Raw genomic sequence first — 22,496 nt, forward strand, 5'->3', positions numbered from 1 at the left:
CCAGCTCACCAACCTTAGGGGCGTGCACTGTTCAGACTAATAGTGAATAAAGAGACAACAGAGCACCAAGGAGGTTCAGCTCCAGGTTCAATTTTGCTCACCACCGATCTCCCTCCTGAAGTAGATAAACTTTTGTCTTTTTTTTAAACTTTTCAGGGATGAAGGACATCTTACCCAGGAGCACAGGAAAGGTCGGAACAGCATCCAGCTGGAATCTAACCTGCCTTGAACACACTTCTGCCTGTGCTCAAAGAAAAAACTCCTTCAATATAGCAAATGCAATTACATCCTGCTGCACCCTTCCATCATCACAGAAGCAAATAAAACAATGGACACTTCTCATGTTGGACTTCGGCAAAAGACATTTATTATTATTATTACTGTTGTTGTTGTGTTGCTGTTGTACCTCCTCTGCTCTGCCCACAGTGGTGGCATAAATGCTGTTACCACATTGTAGCTGATGATGCCGGTGTACAAATCAAAATCCATCTTAATTTCAAACTCCATTAGAAACACAGGAAAAAAGATCAACATTTACGAAATGTAAAGGGAAAAATGGTATGGAAAGAATTTTTTTTTTTTTATTTTTCAAGCTTCCAAGACAGTATTACAAACAACAGAGAGCAAAGTAAAGCTAGAAATGAAATACTTGACAGCATCTGTTTAAAAATTACAGCTAAGAAACCTAATAAAAGTTGAATAAACAGTTACTAGAAATAAAAATTTTTACACATATGGTATTTGTCTGGGATTTTTATTTCTTTAAAATAATTCATACAAATGGTTACAGTCACAAACATGATTTTAACCAAAAATATTGCTAGCCTACCACATTACCAGGAAGGAATCAATGTAGGCAATGAAATGCTGCTACTTTTCAGTAGTCTAGTGCCTTTTCCAGATACCACCAATAATATATACTTTAACTGGTGACAAAAAGCACAATGCTCGTTTATACAAAACCTCTTTTTTTCCTCAAAATCTCTTTGCAAGGTTGTCTTCATTTTGAAATAAGGGAATTCATGCCAAAATTAGGAGAAACTGTTTTTCTTTTGTTTACTAAATTATTCTAAAAAATAAGACAAGCAGGTAGAAAAAACAATGCACTGTGTGGCGTAGAAAGAAAAATGGGAAAAATTCATTGTCCTGAGAAGTTTGCCAACTGCCTCTTTTTTGGGCATGTTTGAAAATATAAAAGAAAGGATTTTTAATCTCAAAACTGGTTTGTTGAATGCCTCCCTTATGTTTTTCCTTGTTGACAGCTAAGCAAACAAACCCTTTTTAATGTTCTAGAAACTGTACACAGACAAGTACATTCATGATATAATTAACTACTAACTTCTCTTGCTTAACAAAGAACCCATAGGACACAGAAACAGTGAATCAGTCCACTGGACAGGGACAAACTACAATTTATACGGAGGAAAAAATGTTTCCAAATCTTCTTTTTGTCTCCCACCTTTTCCTTTTATACTGTATATTGGACCAGTTTCTAAACCAATAATCGTCTCCTCCTGTAAGTTCATGGTTTTGCCTTTAATCAAAATCCAGGGTTTTGTGTTGTGTTGTTTTCCACACGCGGTTGAAGTCTCGGATGTTGGGAATGCTGTTGTTGGCTACAATTGGTCGCTCGGGTGGTCTCTATCAGCTTCTGGTTTGACAGTTTGGCCGGGGGAAGGAGCATGGGGCGGGTGGGCTACAGCAGGGAGGCCGTGTGATAGAGACATGGGGTTGGGGACTATTCCTTCTACTGCTGCAGGTATGCCAGTGGAAGCCACACTTACAACGCCTGGGGGATACCTGCTGGGAGGAGAAAACCAGAGCAGACATTAAAACCAGGAGCTGATTGAGCAGAGAACCCACCCTGCCTCCTTCTAGAGCTACAGAGATGCTGCTTTCACTTTCAGACCAGTTAGAGGGACAGGGAGTTCAGCTCCATGTCAGATGCCACATGCAAACGCTGCTACATAAAGCACCGGATGCTGTATTTTTACCAAATGAGACATGAAAGTTCTTCAGATTACTTCTTCAGATTTAATAGCAGGAGTAACAACACAGCAAGGAAAACTGCCTTCAAGTTTTGCTGCTCTCAAAGCATAACCTCAGCAAGAAATAATTCCAGCTGGGTCCATGCAGTATGTTCTCTACAACTTTTCCCTTTTTATCTCTTTCATTCTCATGTAGCAATTTCAAATTTTCATTGTTGCGGTTTGAGAAAATATTTATTTACAGTAGTTTTGCAGCCTTAGCTTCCTGGCAGCTCCCCCAAAAAGCCATCACACCCATACACTTGTAAGATGACAAACTCGAGCCTATTGCACCCGAGTAAGTTTTCAGCAGCAAACTTGCCACTGCACTTGTCTGAAGAAGAACCAGCCAGATACACAGAGGACAAGTGCTTCAGGCAGACTGCAAGAAAGAGAAACGCAAACACAAAATTTATGGATGGTTCTGAAGATTTCTTACCCTACCTGGACAAACACTGACATCTAAATATTTTATGCATTCAACAAAAGAATCACCCTCTGATTCAGCTCAATTTTATAATGGCTCTGATGTTACCAGGCTAAAAAAATCTTGCAAATCTATTGTTCCAATCCCAAACTTCAGGTGTAACTGATGAACACTGGTATTTCACAGCGCTGTATAAAAACAGCTACACGTGGATTTAATAAAAATCTGTTCTCTTTTTAGTCAAATATCTCAATACCTATTTGCAAGTTACGTCACACTGGCCACCTACCACTGACCCTTTACATACCCTCCTCATCGTAAAGCTGCACACTCATCCCTCATTTCCCTCATTCTCTCCTGCTGTAGTCTGCCCACTCAAGCATCCTGGTGAGACCATTCATTATGCATTTGAAAGCCTGAACACACAAAACTACCACTCACTACAGCTTTTGCCACCCAAGTATTTACCCAGAACTACATAGGACAAAAGGCACTTGTCTTGTCAAGCTTTTTTCAAGTATCACATTATTGTGCTGTTGATTTGCTCCTCATCAGAGGTCAATGCATCAGAGAATTTCAGCCTGTTTCTGCATCTTTTCCATGGCAATAATATGTGTTTGTGCAAGCTCCCTCAAACTGGAAGAAAATTACTGCAGAACTTAGGCAAGACTCAGGAGAAAAAAGCTGGATGCAAGCACACTGACTTGGTTTTTTTTGCTTCCACCACAGAAACATCATGGGAACTGCTTTTGGAAATATGGAGCCAGATGGGCTCAGCAGGAGTGGCACGGCACAGGGACAACAGGGACACCACACACTGGTCTGGCCATCCTGGGAAAGACTCCTACACACCCAACACTGACTGTAATCTGGGATGGGTAATGAGGCTGTGACTGATCACACCACCTGTAGGCCAGATAACTTTGTTCCCAATTGTACACATATTTACAGGGCTTCCTATGCTAATTCCCTCTCCACTGAGGTTCCTTGGAATTAATTTGCAGTTGCTAATGGAATTAGTTGCTTGTTTCAGTAACTCCATTTGAATCTTATTAATCAAATTTGCTTCAGTTCCTATGAAAACTGTCAGACTGTATTGTTTTACCTAAATTTAATTTTGAAACAGCTTTTCTGTTATTCTAGGTGCTTTGCAAGACACACAACATGACACAAATTTCCATTTAAAAGTCCAATACTGCAGCTGTTCTCAGCAAACAATCTCTGCTTTCTAACAACGTATTCCCAGAGTATCAACACACCAGAGCTGGAAAAATGTCACGGAGAGAGCAGCTTCTGAAAACTGTGTTTGCAGGAAGAAAAGTCTGAGCCTCCCCTCGTGAAAATGGACAGTGCTGAATCAGAAGCACGAAGAGTTACCTTATGAGCACATTAAACATTTCTAACTGCATGGCTGTAATTCTACTCTGACTCCAAATATCCTTTTTGTATATAAGGACATTCCCTTAGACACCAAGTCATAACCATCAGGATTCTACCTGCCAGCACTTCACCTCAGGTACAGGTTTCCTACAGACTCAAAGTCCAGAGGCCCTACGATTGTTTTTCTTGTCCTAAAGCTACACAGTGGCAGCAGCCAATACACAGCTACCATATTGTTCCACAAAAACTGCATTTTACTTGACAACTCCTAACCCTGCTTTGCAGTTCTCTTTTTGTAATTTTTGTTCCATTTTAATCATCAGCGTTGCTCAAATCCTGTCTCTGAAAGGAGACATCAACTCAAGCCTCTATCCATGAGCATATGTATTCTATATAACTTTCCCTGCTATTTATTGCTTTTCTAGTCTTTCAATTTTTTCTATTCTTAACCAGCAAATACATCCTTTCCTGCACTTCATGAAGTTCCTCCTCTGGCAGCAGTAAGTTGAGATGTTTTACAGGTAAAATGTCCACTGAACTGAATTTTTGTGAAAGCAGAAGTGAGCAGTCAGTTATACCTCTTCTGTTAATTCATACTCTTCCATCCCCTTCCCCCATGTAGTCTTAATTTAGGAGGAAAAACACAGCAGCCCTCTTAATTATAACAGATGGTCAACTTTAATTTCTACTTTACTCTCATCTAGCTCTTAAACTGCAGAAGCACCTTGAACTCATTGTGTTAAGCTCTGTTCAAGAAACTGAGTCTGTCCTAGAAGAAGTTCAATTTTTAAGTGCACTGTTATCATGCACTGAGTCTGAAAATCACCAGTGAAGAACTCCAACATAAAATAGTTCCTGAATTACCAACATCTAGCTATTCTCATCCAAGGACCTCTTCAGTACTTAGGTATTCACAGAATCATGGAATGGTTTGGGATGGAAGGGACCTTAAAGATCATCTTGTTCCCACCTCCTGACACGGGCAGGAACACCTTCCACTAGACCAGATTGCTCAGAGCCCCATCCAGCCTTATCCTCTACCTGTTAGGAGGCAGGAAGATGTGTGAAATGTCTGTAAGTGGTACAAGCAGTGTTAGTGGCTGCTGAATTTCTCTGTGCCTATGACCTGCCTGCTCTGTGACACAGGAATAACACAGGGAGTTATTTCACAGGCAGCTTGGTAACAAATACACGGCGGCAACGCAAGATCAGGGTACATTATACTGCTTCACCAAGACCACTACAAATAATTCCTTCTCAGGAGTATTGTTGATCTTTACTCATTGGATAGGTCCTGCTTTCATGACCTTTGGTGCTGATAGGGTGTCTTGCACTTTGCATGGTAAATGGATTTGTTTTTTCCAGAATATGATGATATTCAGATGACCTAGATTACAATCTGCTGACTAATGCTCAATGTTCTTGGCTTGCGATAATATCTGATAATTTGAGATTTCTGTCCTACATCAAAATACAAAAGAATTATATATCCAGAATAAAACAGCCTTATTAGTTTTAGTTCACCAAAAGAGGTATCTGCATTTTTTAACATATAAATTATTATCCCAGGTCTTATCTTCTAATGCAATTACATGAGCATGATACAGTTATTAGCACATCTGGAACATCATACATAGTATGTAAAAGACTCCGAACTCACTTAGCTCAACATAATCTTGGATTGCAAAGAAAAGATGGAAAAATTTGGTTTGAACATTCAAGTTAAATGCTGCACTTAATCCAGGTAGGAATTAAGCATCAGCAAACACTGCTGTTGAAACTAATTTCTTCATAAAAACCTGAGCTTCAAGTGATGCATATTTTGCACTTCACACAGTAGTAACTGCCTTTATCCACATTCAAACGCTATTCTATTGCCCCTCCAAAAGGCTCTTAACATTTATTGTATAACTGCTAACTCCTGCCTCAAAATTCCTAAAATTAGTTTTATTTTGCATTTGAAAATAATTAAATCAGAATTTTATAATAAATTTTCTTTATTGAAAAAATGGACTGAAACAATGTTTTAAAAAGCCACTCAGTTCTGTGTTTATCCTGCTTAAATTGAATACATATGGTCTTTACCTAGTAAATCATTAACTCCCCCAGACATTCCTAAGTTAAAATTAATTTCTGGCTGCTAAGCCTGCTTCTACTGGACTTGTGACCCCCAAAATGAGAACAAAAACCTGCATTTTATTTGGGCATGGACCCCTGTTCTTAACTGCCACAACAGGGCTGGAGTTATTACCTGATGTCCAGCAACACCTGCCTTTAAAGTCCAAATTACATCCAGCCATACCCTCACTACTCCAAACTGAAGTCCTTGAAACCAGATGCTGTGTGGAGGAGAACTTGTGTGCTTGAGCTTCTCATTTAAGCAAATAAAAACAACCTTCTTAGATATTTAGGGCAATGGGCATACTTCCAGAAATAAACCTCTTCAAGTGATGTGATCACCAAATGCAAGTTACTCCTTTCCCTTGGTGCATTTATGGCTCCTGATGAGGAGACTGTGGCAGAGGGTGGTGACATTCGTCCCTGACACCCCTCCATCCCCTTCTGATGAGACTGTTTCAAGTCATTGGGACAGGATAACTTTGCTTCACTCCTCAGCAGGGCATAGCTGGGTTCCCATGTGAAGTAAAACACAAAATCAGGAATCCCCCCTCTACTAAAAGCATGGGGAATCCTCCTAAAGAACAACAAAGTTAAAGTAGATGCATGAAGAAGGACAATGGAAAGATTAGGATAATGGGATATGACAAAATAATGAGAGGACTGCACTTGCCCCTTTCCTCAAGACACTGAGGGAAGCAGACATTTGTAGATTTCTGCTATTTTCATCCTACTTATGTGTAAATACTATACTGGAAAATACAAAAACTGCAGGTGTTTTTCATAAATAAAAATTGTCTGAAGCTGGCTACTAGGAAGAATCTGCTGCTAGAATAGCTGCTAGGGATAAAGGGACAGAGAAGGACTCTTGAGCAAACAAAACAACTAAGGAATGTGCATATTAGATGTAAAAAATTGCCCCTTTCTATTAATTATTAAGACCTACTTTCACAGTTGACTGAGAATACATAGATCAAGTCTCTCAAATGCTTCTGCTTAAAAATTAAACATATGATTTAGAAAAAGCTATTTTAAATGTATTTTCATAATCACCACAGGCAGTCCCACTGTTTTCAATACTGAGTTACTTGTTCTCTCTTGTGTCTGGAGGCAACAAAACAATATAAGTTTATTACTGAAAGTCTTTCTGTAACCTGCAGCTGCATCATTACCTTCAGCAAAGGAATATAAAACTTCCACTGCAACAGTGGAGATGACCAGAATTGTTTTACTTGAATATACAAACAAATGGATATTGCTCACATACCCAATAAAAAGAGACTGCAAGAGGATTCATGGTTAGACACAGCATGACTGACAACAACTAACAAAACAAGATTATTCTCCTGAACACAACGATTACAAAAACAATATAGCTGGTGTGTAATGCACTTACTTCAATCAGTAACAGGAAGGTCTTTTATCTATTCTTGAATACCTACACTGAATTATGGAGGTATTTCTTCTACCTCTTCAGCACACTTACCTGTATGCAGCACCATTAAGCTCTGGATGAACAACTCCAGGGTCCATGCTGGCCCAATGTGTAGCTGCAGTCAAGTGATCTTTATTAACACAGTTTTTCAGACTGTCTGGAATACGACCTAAGATGAAATGAGGAAGAGGAAAAAAAAAAAGTATAAAAATTGTGTGCCTTATACTCTTAGTATGTTTATGTTAGGAATACTTACAAATATTTGTGCATTTAAATCAATAAATAAAGTGGCACCAAGAGCTTGTTTCTGATCCTTGCTGTAGCCTTTTGCCTGGGACTTAGGTAATAATGGCTGAAATGCTCTGCTTAATTTTCATTTACCTGTCTATATCTCTTCTATACAGGGTCTCAGGAAAACCAAAATCAGTAAGATTAATCTTTCCAAGAAACTGTAATTTGGATCTAGAGCATAGCTACCTATCAAATTCAGTAATGTAGCTTTCTGTCCTTTACATCACTTTCCTCCTTGCCCTTCTACCTGTCACAGCAATTAAAAACATTTAATGAAAAATACAGAATTCTGAATGGAATTGTGCCATAAACGTGAATATGACCAACATTTAATCTCTCTCCTCCTGAACTTTCCCTTCTGTATCTGAATTGCTCTTCACTTTTATTTACTGCAATGTATTAATCCTCAGCCATGCTTTTCATTCCTAGTAAAATGAAAATACACCAGAATTTCCTTTCTTCACTTCTTCAAAACCTTTTATTAATATCTGAAGTACAACTGAAGTTTTAAAGACTGGAGAATCTGTCAACCTGATTCAGCACATACTGGACAAGCCTGTGACTGTCTTTTGCAGAACTACCTTCAGCCCTGCAAAAAATGACATGAGCAGATCCAGCACAGATTTTCTTCATAGCAATAGGAATGTTTCCACCTGTTTTAACAGGAGAGAGATCAATTGAAGCATGTGCTTTTTCTGACATCTGTTTTATTAATGAGTCTTCACTGAAGTTCAATCTTACAGTGCATTTGCACATAGAGGAGCAGAAAGAGGTAATTTGGAGTCCACCCCTGCCACTGCTGGCAATGCTACTCCAGAAACCCTTTCAAAAACTGACCATGTTCCATCATGAATCAAGAGTTCAGTCTTTTGTCTCCAGCTTCCTACTGGAAATTTGATTAAGGACTGCACTATCTTTCTATCCATCAGCCCAGTAACAATGGGTCTGGTAAAATGCCTTTTCATGAAACTGCTTTTCATGCAATGGATACCAACAAATAGTGTTACTCCGTGACTTTAGCTGATGTCCCTGAACCTGTGACATCTCCTGTGCACAAGCACAGCACTGAACAAGGTGAGGTACATGCCCCGTTACAGGTGAATTCCAATCATTTAGGAATCATCTTCAAAATGTAGCTGAAATATACATACATCTCAACTTCTGCCAGAACTATCCACAAATTTCAACAGTACCTTTCTTCTTCTGATGTTTTTCCTTCTCAATCCTGTCTTCCTCCTTCCCCTTGTTCTTCATTCTGCTAACTTCTGTAGGCATGTTCTACCGGTCTCCTCTCAAAACCTAGTATTTGTTTGTTTAATTTTAAACTTAAAATTATCTTTTCACTTGCCATGCTTGCCTTCTTCTTATTTCCATTCCAGTGGTCCTCTTTATTTCATACTTGGAATGCTTTCAAGTTTAAAAATATATTTCAAGGTATTTAACCTCTGCTGATTATTTGTATTTTACACATCACAACATCATTGACTTTTAAGTAACAGCAGAAACACTTAACATGTTTATTGTCAAATGGTAGTCATAGCCTTCATTCCTACACTTCACACCTTTCTGCAATTATTCTCCCTCTCTACACCCTCTCTTTGTGCTCCCCTATGATTTTCATATATCCAGCTTTATCCCATATTTCCTGTATCTTTCCTACATTTGTTTCACTGCAATTCAATGTCATTCTCACCTCCTTAACACTGGTCTCAGTTTGATCTTACTAAAAACCATATGCAAACACTGAAGTACTGACACCTTCAATACAAATCAATGATCCAGATTGCTGAGAGCACCATCACACACTTGAAGGAACTGCAGATCTGCCTTCCTAGGCACATATGCTTGGGCTACTGCACAAATTTCACATAAAACTAGCTCTGGATAGCTGGATCTTCTTCAGTTTTCAGACCATAGCCTATTAATTCTGATTTGCACATCAATCCTCCCTCACGCAGGTATTGGGTGCTGGTTTGTGCAATCTCTCCCAGAGCTATCTAGGAGTTATTGAACAGACTCACAAACAAATGTACCACTGGAGTTCTGGAGTACAGCCACAAGGAGCAATTCCAGCAAAAGGATGGTCAGGCTCTTCAGGTCACCTCTAAAACAGTGAAATTGTCCAGTAAAGGACAATTCAGATCAGGAGTTAAAGAGGTGCCTTTAATTAGCATCCAGAAGAGAATCTTCTTTCTGCACAGGCTATAAATGCAACTAAATTGCCTGGCCTCTCTAGGCACAAGCCAGAGGGAAGGCTACTGCCAGTGCTTTTTGTGTAACAGAGCAATGTGCTGGCACTGAACTACTCTCAAGGTGACACAGATGGCCCTGCATGTCTGCAGAGCATTCAGACAATATTGCCAAGGGGGACACAGCAAAGTCCAACTAAAGAGAAAACATTAGTGCTTAATGAATCATTTTCCAGTATGAAAATCCTTCCTTTTATTTTAGGCTACAAGGGATTCAAACCCATGCCAAATGGCTCAGTCCTCTCATTTTACTTATTAGCAGCGCATGTTCGAGACATAGCTGTTTTCTCTTATGTGAGCAGTTTACAATTACATGGCAGTTATATAACAAAGACACTCTGCCCTTTAAAATGCCAGACTTCTTTAGCAAGGCTTTAAAGAGGGGAACACCTAAAATAGAATAACCTCTCAATAAAATACTGAAAACTTTACGTAGAGAAATGCTTATGACAAGTGTAAGGGAGTGTCTAGGAAAAGCTAAGGAAGGTACCAGCAATACCAGGAGGACTTGCAGTCAAACCCATCAAATGGATAATACTTACATGCAACAAAGAAAAGAGCAGATGATTTTTCATATACAAAAATACATTTTCTTTACATGAAAAAAGTACTTATTTTGCAATGCCTGTGTTCCCTTTGTAATTGCAAAGAACCTCCAAAATTACCTGTTCAAATTCTGAGAACAGACTTAGCAAGCATTTGCTGATTTCTGTGTTCCAAATATTAGAAACAAAACCCAAGGCTGCTTCTTTTCAGCATCTTTCAAGACTGAAGAAATAGGTTTCTTAAAATGAACTACACAGGGAAGGAGCTAATAATAATGTGAGTCAGTACCTGTGATCGCCCTTCGGATCTCTCGTGCTGCTTCCTCCCGCATCTCAATTGAGGCTTGTTCACTATACCAGGCTGCATGTGGGGTACAGATCAGGTTTGGTGCATCCTTCAAGGGGCCCTGACTAAAGCTAAATGAAAATTTAAAACAAGATCAAATGACAAAAAAATATTGGGGACAAGGGGAAAGCAAGGTGGGGAATCCTGATGGATTTGGACATACAGAGATTAATTTCTACAACACAAAATAATTTCATTTCTATTCTTTACTGAGTTTGTTTATAATTCTGTCTGTTAATTTAATGCACTATTTGGGGTATAAATAAGCAACAATCACTTTTTATAGACTCAAAGGGTGGGGCTTAAGTATAGCAGCAACATTAGCTTCTGTCCAATGCACTTTTTGTTAACTACAGCCACTTTCACTCCAGTTCTGGGGCAGAAATGCATAAAGGAAAACCCACATTAATTTAGGATGCCATTCTATTTGTCCAGTTCATCACAATTTTACTTTTATAGCATTAACCAACAAAACTCTTCTCTTTCTGTCAGTATGACATCTAATCATTTGAAGGAAAAAAAAAAAAAAAAAGATTTACAATTATTTCCAAATCAAAAGCGTGTCCATCAGCAGCCTCAATGCCTTTTGGATAATTCAGAGGGTTTTTTTTCTTTTAAGTATTTTTTCTTTCCCATTCCTTTATAGAGACTCCACAGAAAGAAGGAAATTTACTTTACAGATTGTTTTTCAGGGAAAGCAATGAATCTATGTAAAACTGTTATCACAGATACAAAGTAGAGAAATCAAAAATAATGGAAACTTGCTCCTCCTATTTATTTCCAGTTTTAATAATCTTGCAGTCAACTGTAACAGGAGAGCAAATATTTAAGACAAAAGCATGCTTTCAGAGTTGGTCATAATTCATAAAATGACAGATTTCATCTGTAGTTCAAAAAACATCAAAATATCTGGCAAAACTCTTGAATAAAGAGTTACATGCTGCAATCAGATAGACATGCAGCACTGAAGCCAAAGGAAACTGTGGCTGTAATCCTGCAACTGAATCTCTGCAAATGGCATCTCCATACAGTAAATGGGGCTTCCTAGAGGTGCAGTGGGCTGCTTTGTGCAGATCCCAGATAGGAATTGGGAAGAATGTATGTAGCTGCAAGTCCCTTGAGCTGCTACACTCTGGCTTTGCACAGCACTATTGTGTTGTAATGACTATGTTTAGGAATAAATGAATCCAGAGTACACATAAATAAAATTAAATATTTGTGATGTGGCATTGTGCCTCAGTAGATAAAAAAAATCCTGAGTAAAAGGATATTATTCTATTTTATCAAAGGTTCTATTTCCCCCTCAAGCTGGAATGAGAGATACTGTCCTCTCTCCAATCTTTACAACCTGTCCTGCACCTGTTCTTCTTCAAAAACTTATGTGGATTGTTCCAGTTAAAAATAACATTTTTCCCTGCCAGCCTGAAAAAGGCTTGTCACATGCAAGGACTAAGCTACAGCAGTCTATTCTCAAGACTCAAGGACATATGAAATAGGCTCATTTTGATTAGAAAGCTGATAGCTCAATGCCAATGCCACTTAGGGGAGTGGTACATTTCTGCCTGAAACACTAGACTTGTCAGTCATTCAAAAACTCAGGCTTGTGCTACCAGCCCTGCCACTGACAGTAGAGTTACTACTCCTCTTATAAAGGGTAAAACAAAACAAAACCTGCACTCTGACAGCCTTCCTGAACTTTTTTTTTTTGCAACCTCTTACACACTTATGGCTTTCCTGCAGAGGCAAGCTGGACAAATGTCTTTTTCTTCAGAAAAGTATCATAAAGAAATTACTTCTCACACCACATCTCAATTCCTTGCCTTTGAAAGACTCTGTTCAGACATCAGTTGCCTCCAGAGCTGCATCAGTGGCAAAGATGTACTCCCCTAAAAGCCATGGCCAAAGCCATGCCCAGGATTTGAACTCAGGTTCCTGCTATTGTTCTTAAATAAACCCACTGTTTGTTTTGTTTTCTTTTTAAGGAATTAAATCTTGTCACTTTTTTCACTTCTAACCCAAGCTTCATCTACATTTGCATTAGTCCAGTGCTGCACAGATTCATGTTGCTTTGCTAAGGAGTATTTAGCTACCAAATGAACGGAAAACTCAATTTACTTGTTGCTGTTGATTGTATCATGCACTAAGACTTAAAAATAAGAAAGTGAACAAAATAAAAAGAAAAGAAAAGGAAAAGCACCTGAATGGTTCTGACTCATGTACATCTAAGGCTGCCCCTCGTATCCTTCCTTCCTTCAGGGCCTGTGCAAGTGCTTTTTCGTCTACTAACCCACCTCGAGCTGTGTTGACCAGGAAAGCCCCTTGTCTCATCTAGGGAAAGTTAAAAACAAGAATGATGAAATAAAAATAAATGAAATAAAATCGCTGTGGCATTATTTTTTACTCAAAAGAAGCATCCATTACAACAAAGGCTATTCAGCTGATTTAAACTTTAACAGTTGTCTTCCCTCTCCATTGGAAAGTACCACCAAATGTGATGCTTCTAATATAAAATGCTATTTCACAGCACTTAATAAGCTTTTGTTTCTTGTAAGTAGTGTCTTTTAATAGAAGCGTTGCTTCAGATATTGTGCAGTAACATGATCAAAAGATACAACTGTGCATATGAAAGTGACGGATCATTTTATGCCTTTTTATTTCACTGTGAAATTGCATGAGACAGAAACTACAGCACATTCTTAAACAAATTCGTATTTTGTGGCTTTCAACTTTCACACAAATAAAAGCCTACATGAATTTTTCAGAAAAATCAATGCTTTTGGATTTTCAAACACTTTTCCCTTTAGTTGCCAAAACACAGTAGATGTATGTATTATTTATTTTTGTTACTTCAGCTTCCTCCTCCCCTGTGAGACTTTTCAAATAAAGGTCTAAAGAATTCTTCTATTATTCAATTAAAAGGCATGAAAATGAATTTGGTTGAGAACGCTGTGTGCCCAGGAGAGAAGCTGTGCTGTGCATTGTGCAGATTAGCATTGTAGATGACACTACAATCAGTGTGGGGAGAACTGTAAGAATTTACACCATAATATATCCACAACTTGAAAACAAAGTGGCAGTTTAAATAAGAGAAATGGTACTGAAATAAACATAAATTAAAGCATCCTGCATCCAGCCACCCTGGTATTTCATCTTTGCCAGATGAATCAAACACCTCTGTGCATGAAGGAAAGCACATGAAGAGCAGGAACCACGGTGAAGATGAGGAATGAAAATTTCATTTTGAACTGACTCCATCTCTCACCATAAAAATAAGCAAACCCCAACATTTTGACACCAACTCAACTTCATGAAACCCACACATCAAACTAAACCTTAGATAAATGGATCCTTACACTCATATACTGATTCAAAATGCCAAATCATCAAGAACAAGGAGGTTTGAATAAGTGAGTTTTCGGTTCTGTTTTTTTAATGAGGTCATAGGGAATATTAATATGCACATGCTTGCAGTGTTTTATATAGAAAAAACCCACCATATTTTACTGGCCAACACTAAATTTGAAGTGGCCCTGCCTCTCTCCATCTGCAGACTCCTGGGCCTATGGGAGAACCATCCATTGGTCTATACAGCAAAGCCAAACTTCACTTGCAGGAGCAAGGAGAACTAACGGATGCTGCTCTCAGCTTTACGTAATTAACATGGGAATCAGGACAGCAAAGAAACTGAGGCAGGATCTTAAGCTAGTCTGGTAATAAGAAGACATTCCTTATGGGAACAATCACTGTATCTCCAGTTCTTAGTCAGCTGTAGGAACTGTACCAAAACCAGCCCAAGTGGGCTTACCATAGAGCCACGTACAGCTAGCAAGACACACCATAAAGGCTCATGGGAGCTCATATACCCTACCCTTCTATTTCTGAACAAACCGGTGATTTGAGTGCGAAGTACAGCTTGGTGTATTTACAGGCCCTCTAAAGGACGTGAAAATTTTACTTAAAGTGAACCATGCTAAAATCTCCCATCTTCCCAACAACCCTGCTTGAGTTTTCATTTTAGGACTCTTTACAAAACTCCGGAACTAGCACTACGACATGTTCAAATCAAACAGAACATGTCTGCATAAATGCATTCTAGAGGGAATGAATTATGTGACTCATGTTAACTGTCAGGGTGGATGCAGCTGGAGATGATCCTTAACAATGGGTGGAAGCTTGAAAGAGCTTCACAGCTGGAACTGCTGACGTCTGGTAAATTCACCTACACTAAACCTGCAGAGCTGCTTTATAAAAGTATTGTGTTTAAACTGCAGTTTTTCTCAAATCTGTGTAACTAAAGATGACCTCAGTCTCTTAAGAGTACCTGAATACCACAAGTTCATTGAAACACTTCTCTGAGCTACTCTGGGAATACAAGAAGCAGGATGGCTATACAGAATAATGATTAATTCACTAGGAAAGTTACTTAAGAGAAGACAGACACCAAATTTTCAAAAACATTTTATGTAATTTTGGACTCAACAAAATTCAGGGTGAGACTTCAGTGAAATGAGATGCACCATACTTCTCTGCACTTTGTTTAAAAGCTGGTTATTACATGACATGTGATATTGGACAAAAATGGTATGCCATGCTCTCTAGAAATTCTAGGCCAACTCCAACATCTATCAGCCTAAATCACAATATGCTCTAGACAAACTAAGCAGTCAGAGGGGTTACAATTTCATGGGTTTCACCTCCACTTTACTATCCAGACTGCTTCACCCAAACTCCTACCCAAAGCAAGAACTATCATTTAACACTTTAATTAATCCTTGCTTTGATCATGAAGGATAACAAATAGGAAGATAAATGCTTACAAGATACTTTCCACTGCAGAGTTTATTATAGGCATTTCATTTCAGATAGCATTACTCAGTTTTAACATGTTTATCTTTGTTTGTTTCTCTTATTAATGCACTATGCCTTCTCCAAAGCTCGACACATTTCTCTGCCTTCACTCAGAAACTTCCCGTGGTAAACTGGCCCCAGTTTCACAACTGCTGTATAATAAAGTGACCAATGGCCAGTGGTCCATAGAATTCAGTGTGATGGTTTTTGGGTCTAGATGTCTGCTTGAAAAGACATCTCACCATGTAATAACCACTGAACGTATCCAGCCATACAACAAAAGACAATATTCAAGGCAGGGTGACAGAGTTCTGGTCTCTTAGGTTTTATTTTAAGCTTCTTAATTTTTTAGAGTTTTAAATCCCAAATCCTGATTTTAAGTTGTGATGGATTTACAAAATCCCTAAACTCTCAAATCAGGAAGTGTGTTGCATTGTCAGTTTTCTGTCATGATCCCACATGACTGAGGAACATCTTCAGTTTTTCAGTTCTAAAGTTCAAGAGTAGTAGGTACTATTTCCCAGAAGACAAGCAATGATTTTACTGCAAGAGTTCTACTGTCATTGTCACCAACATATAAACCCACTATATATACATACATATATAAAGAACAGCCAAATCAGCTATTCTACCTTAGGGTTTCTTTCCTGTACATTGCCTCCATTCTTATGTCTGTGTTTAACTTCTGGCTGTTACCTAAACTAAAGATGGAATCAAAATTTTCATTAAGTGTCTGGCTTCTATTATCAAATTTGTCAATAATGGAGCAGCAGTTACTACACCCAGATTTTCAAATTATTTTACATGTTACCTACAACTTTAGGGAGAAGTTAGTACTGATTCCAATAAATATTATTTTTCCCAATAATGCAATGCTGTATATGAGCTCCATCATTCAAGTGCTCTGTGAGCATCGGGACTGAGCACAGGGGGGAGCCATTTAGTCATAATCCTTAAATTGCATCAAAGGAACTCAAACAGGGACAAGTGAAAGGCAAAACTGCTACCTGAAAATACACATGTAAAGGAAGAAGCTACTACACGACACAGAAAAAGTGCTTTTACATCAATGTCACTTCATTAAACCTTAGCAATATTAAGAAGAGCACATTATTTCCACAAATGCAATGTTACTGAGCCAAAAAGCAGTAAAAGCAACAATACATAAGCAATGAGCTAGTTCCTAATCATAGACTTGTTTGATCTTAGAGCAGCAAGAAAGGAAGATTTCTATCAAATGAGAATCTACCTATTTACAGAAATAAATTATATACAGAGTTGGCAACCAGCAGTGGTGTGGAGGGCACCCACAGAGATTATTACCTGCTTTATGGTGAAGTCATTAATAAGATGATGATTGTGTTCATTCAAGTTGCAGTGCAGGGTAACACAGTCACTGTGGAACAGCAGGTCCTGCAAAGTGCTCACCCGCTGCAGTCCCAGAGCACGCTCCATGCCATCTGAGAGGTATGGGTCATAGAAAATCACACTGAAGCCAAAGGCTTTGGCACGTAATGCTACTGCTTGCCCAACACGCCCTAGAACAAGAGAAACACGTCATGAGAGCAGATGTGAAGCAGCTGCTGTAAGGTGGCCTCCTCCTTCATAATGGGAACACTTGTATCAAACCATAACGCTCTGTACAGCAACTGGAAGGGCAGAAAATGGAGGCGTCTCCCATCCCATTCAGAATCATCACTGAGATCAGAAATGGAACATCTGGACTGTTTCACACTGCCTTGAAACAAAGAAGGAGGTTTGCACCTTTGCCACCAGATATATGAAATGCCAGAAGATGTCACATAATCTGCAATAATCTGTATAACGCAAGGCTTGCCTGCTGGCCCTATTTATGGCAAAACACCACTGCCTGTGATCACATCCTGCCAAGGGCTTATCCTTACCCATGTCAAACCAGCTGGCTTTAATAAAAAGCTATAAAATTAATCCTCAAAAATGGATGCAATGACAGATAATTTGTTTAATCTGAAGCGCAACCATTCTGAATACATGGAATCTCCTTTCTGGTATTTCTTACATTTTGAATAACGTCCTTCCAGCATTAAAATGCCTACAAGAATCCTGTCATCTAAGTACTTAAAATAAATTTTATTCAGCTACCTGAATGATAAATAAACATAGTACATCACATGGCACCTAATTAAGAAGAGTGCAGTCCCACATGGAACTCACACTGCACTTTGCTTTTTTGTTCCAATTTCCTTACTGTTGTAGCTCAGAGCTGTGCCAAAAGCGCTGTATGGGTGTGACTCCATACCACAAGTACCAGGAGGTGTGTACTTCCCTTTGTACTTTCCCTTTACACACTACCAGTAAAACACAGAGGGAGAAAACCCCTGAGTACATCTAATGAGTTACAGGCATTTTGAAGAGTGAAAACTAACACAGTTTTCAAGTTACAAGTTTACAGATCAGATATTCACGCTGGAATACTACAAATGCTGGATAAAGACATTTCAAAAGCGTCACTTGACATACCATAATAACAATTTTATTAAAAAAAACTCCAAAAAAGTCAACAAGTTTTCCTTTATAACGTCTAAATTTGTTCAAAAAAGCATCAAATTAACCCAGGGAAACCCCATCTCTTTCCAATTGTGCTTGAAGGGATTTCCCTCTTCTTCTCAGTTTCTATTTGAATAAACTTCAGAAGCCACAGGAAGAAAGGTTTTTGCTAATCACTTAATGTGAACACAGCAATTCTGCAGTGCTTAGTGACAGATGTGCTTGGAGTATTAAACAGTGTATCAATCTGACAGGGGCTGTCTGCTTTTCTTTGGGGACACCAGGTTAGAATACTTCTCAAAATCTTTCAACACTTTGCATGCATGTTATTTGTTTGCTTTCCAAGCTGTTTTTATAAATTTGAATTAGAAAATTTTCAACACAAACACTGTATTGTTTCCAAATTTTGGCATGTTCACAGCTCAAGGAATCAGTCACACAACTGTAAACATTTTTTATTTTTTTTAACAAAGCACATAACTGTTACTCCAGCTCCATTCATTTTCACATGCAACATTCTGTCATCTGTTCTTTTTTTACACTCTTTAAAACACTAATACCTGGGGGGATTCACAACAGCAAAATCTCTTACAACACCCTCTTCAGTTAAAGCTACACTCTTCATTCACCTCACCCAGGCTAATAAACCAAAGCCTTCCTCACTGGGCACAAAAGTTTCCTCCAAAAACACTTGGGAATCATATCTCTATTTCTAACCAGAATTATCCTATTATAAATATTTTATGGAATAAAACTCTTCTGCAATTGACAATTCCTATTTAGTGTTAGTCATTAAATAAGTACAAAGCTGGACACAAGGAATTTTTCAATTTGTTTTTAAATTACCATCTGACATAAAGAGCAACCACAAAACTATGACCTTTTTTTTTCTTTTCCGAAAAGCTTCTATTAGGTAAGACTCTCCTGGGCAGGAGGAGTAGCTCAAAACCTACCTCAATACACTGAGGACAATACAGCACACAAGGAGTCCCACCTTTGGGACAACTCTATGTTAAGAGCATATCACATTGTTATGAATATTCATGGCTGCTTCCAGGGAGGGCAAAATCTTAAACTCAAAACCTTAAATGAATTTCTTGGTTGGTAGTGTGAGAAGAATGCAGAAAATTAATGCTGCATACAATTGCAAAAAAAGCAGAAAGCAACAAATATTTTCTAAATCAAAGTTCTAGCAAGGTCCATTCATCATTTCAGAAGAGAGACTCAAACAGCCAAATCTCCTGTTACAGCCTCATCCATTCACTCCCCCACAAGTCTACCAATTCTCCCCAAACCAAGTGTCCCAATTTCTACGTGTGCCTGACCTTGACTCTGCCAATGACCTGATCTGAGTATGACAGTACAGCAGCTGCAGGTCAAGGACCCTGCTCAGCCCTTGGGCAATGCACACTCATCCTAGGCTGGTACACCAAAGTTTTATAAAACGACCTTGATACCATGGAAATGATGATGATGACCTGCCTGAAGTCTTCCACGGAAATAAAAAGTGCTTTCATTTAGCAGCTCTTCCGTCTTTGCAACAGCATTGGAGAAAATGGGTAATTTTCCTCCTTCTTGGAGAACTCTGAAATGTGGAGAGTGCTGTTTTGTTACATTTCCTGCTGAGCACATTAAGACAGCCAGTAGGACTGCTAAGAGTAGATCATTTATTGCAGAATAATACCACCCAACTCTTAAGCCTTGCTGTCTTATAACACAGGTTAGTAATTTGGCCAAGCATCTAGGTAGGGCAGCAGGACTGTTGAGAGAATAGAGCAGGTGAGGAAAGACAAACTGAGTGATGACATTCACTGTGATGTGGAGACAAATTTATTTAGAAGAATTTCACCTCTCTTGGGTGAGGAAAATGCATGAGTCATTAGTCATCAGCATTTCTCACTGAGAAGGAAGGGAAAGGGAGTGTGACTTCACTGTTGTAAGATTATCATTAGAGCAGAACCAGGGCCAGATGTCTATTCATCCAAATACTTACATGCTGCTGTTCAGAAATATTCCTCCTTAAAAAAAACCCACAAACCCCTACATTTCTACATATAAGATGAAAAGGTAGCTTTTGTTTTTTTTTTAAATGTGTGGCTTATTATCCACACTTGTGTTGCATCACTTAAAATACAGGAAACTGGATAGTAATAAAGATTAAAAGTGACAAAGACAGCTGTTTAATGATGTGATATTATTTATGTAAGGCTCAAAGAATTAGACACTTCACAAAGACAGAAAGAGGCATGGGCTGTGCCCTAAGGAGCTCAGGGGCTAACCAAACAACACAACAATGATGGATGGGATCGAACAAGCACAAGAAGGAGGCATTATACTGTTGAGTCTCTGCTTATCTTAAAGCTCAATACAAGCAGAGGATGAGAGATGGGGTTAACTTTAAAGGAGTAAAACAGAGTAATAGGATTAAGCAGGACAGAGCAAGTGTCAAAGCAGGAATATGCATGAGAGGAGGGAAAGAGTGGGTGATGGAAAGAAGGCAAGTGAGTCACGAAACTTGGCTAGATCAGTGGATAAGGAAGTGAGTAGCTGAAACTTTGGAGACACAGTCATTCCCTAGCACAGAGATAGGCAAGAGCTAGGGTGTTTCTCTTTGGCAAAACAAGAGAAAAGTCCAGGAGCAGATGTTAAGAAGGTCTGCAGTTAGCTGTTGCAGCAGCAGTGATAAATTTAAGCAACCCACTGCTGAAGAGACCACAAGTTTTAAGATAAGAATAGAAAAACACAGTTGTGGTTGAGAGGAGATGATCTCAGACACACATTAATGACAAAGGACAGAAACTGAGACACTGCACAGAAACAGAGGAAAGGGCTTAGCAACAGATGATGAGAACTGTTTATTTTGTGTGTAATACATTCAATTCATAGCATCTGGGTGGATCATCACTTCTGACACTGATGTGTCTAAATAACAAACCGAGGCAAAACTCCAACTGCGGGGAGAGGCCACTAGTGAAGAAACACAACCTAAAGACAACAGGCTTTGGTTGTAAATACATATTTGAGTCTAAAACTCTAGACAGGTAACGTCTTGCAGTGATCTGTACTAGAAAAGGGTGCACATCACAGCCTAAGTGCCTGAAGTGCTCACACAGAAATTCTGGTAAATCTTCTAAGTCTACATTTTTACTCTTCATTAGTACATAGAGTCATAGGAGTTTGTTAGAACAGGTGAGAATTGAAGCATTGTGCCTATTCACACACATGCACAAGAAGGAAGAGTGGAAGTTTTCAGAAGTGACTTTACAATATAGTGCTCTTTGAAATTGTGAATATTCTATGGTAAGGAATATATATAGGAACAACAAAAGGCTGGAGATAATGACCAGTTAATAACTTTAACAGATGTGTGCCCTTAAAAATCAGATTTTACTAATCTTTTTAGTGTAACATGCACAAAAAATGCTTGCTTTTTACAACTAAAACCAAAACCTAGCATTTTGTAAAGCTTTATACAAATACTGGCAATCTGATTATCCAGTCATTGATTGATTACAATAATTGACAACAAAACCAATGAAACTCACTTAAGAATGTCAATGACGAAAGACTTTTCCTTTCTGATCTCAAGTTTGAATTTGTTCAGTAAAAACACCAAACTGAATGACAACAGTACAGATATCTCCAGTAAATGTGCACATTGCATGTGAGCCAAAGCTTAAGTTTCAAAAACCAGGTATGCATTTCCATTTTGGAAACACTGCAGGCAACTATTATTTATGTGCAGATGCTGTGACTGTGAGCACAATAATCATTGTGTGTTTAAATGAGATGGATAATTACCTGAGTATAGTTTTGAGAAAGCAAAGTCATGACTAACTTCTTGGAAGTCATATTTTAAAGGCAATTCTTTGATTGTGAAGATGGCTCTGGTGTACAGCATGCTCATTTAAATGAGCACTATGTAACACCAGGCTATTTTCAGCTTCTGAAAGTAAGAGTTCGTGGCTTGAGTTATTTGACAGCAATGTGTAACTGGAGCAGTCATTTAAATATGATGCTTTGTTGTCAAAATCATATTATTAATTCCTGTGGATGAATAGCACAGCAATTACACCCACAGTCTATCAGATCTGTGTAAGACAAGTACATGACTGAATAATTTTTACATAGAAACTGACTTGCTTGTTTTTCTTCTCTACTTCTGTAACAGACAGTAATTAATTCATCTCAAGCAAGCCTGTCCATCTGTTGGATGCTGAAAAACATTTAGGGTTACTCAGAGAGGTAAGTAGGTGATTTTATTAGGTCTGGAAACATTTCAAACTTTCTTGCATATATTCTTC

General features: G+C 38.5%; 1 protein-coding gene across 9 annotated transcripts in view; it reads right to left on the reverse strand.

Annotated features, from left to right (window-relative positions):
- Positions 1-342: 342 nt before the first annotated feature.
- Positions 343-22,496, reverse strand: part of CTBP1 (C-terminal binding protein 1) — a 235,914-nt gene continuing 213,760 nt past the window's right edge. For 8 of the 9 annotated variants that reach the window (XM_014261908.2, XM_088055984.1, XM_014261931.2 and 5 more), the window contains 5 exons: positions 16,990-17,204; positions 13,016-13,146; positions 10,762-10,889; positions 7,439-7,556; positions 343-1,803 (listed from right to left, as the gene is read on the reverse strand). In XM_014261908.2, the coding sequence (XP_014117383.1) occupies positions 1,617-1,803; positions 7,439-7,556; positions 10,762-10,889; positions 13,016-13,146; positions 16,990-17,204 (779 nt within the window). In that variant the 3' untranslated portion in view covers positions 343-1,616. The remainder of the gene's footprint in view (positions 1,804-7,438; positions 7,557-10,761; positions 10,890-13,015; positions 13,147-16,989; positions 17,205-22,496) is intronic. The other variant, XM_088055985.1, reaches the window with a different exon arrangement.

This window comes from Pseudopodoces humilis, chromosome 6, assembly GCF_049639895.1.
Source record: "Pseudopodoces humilis isolate 2021_Gansu_Grassland_sample_001 chromosome 6, ASM4963989v1, whole genome shotgun sequence".
Lineage (NCBI taxonomy): Eukaryota > Metazoa > Chordata > Aves > Passeriformes > Paridae > Pseudopodoces > Pseudopodoces humilis.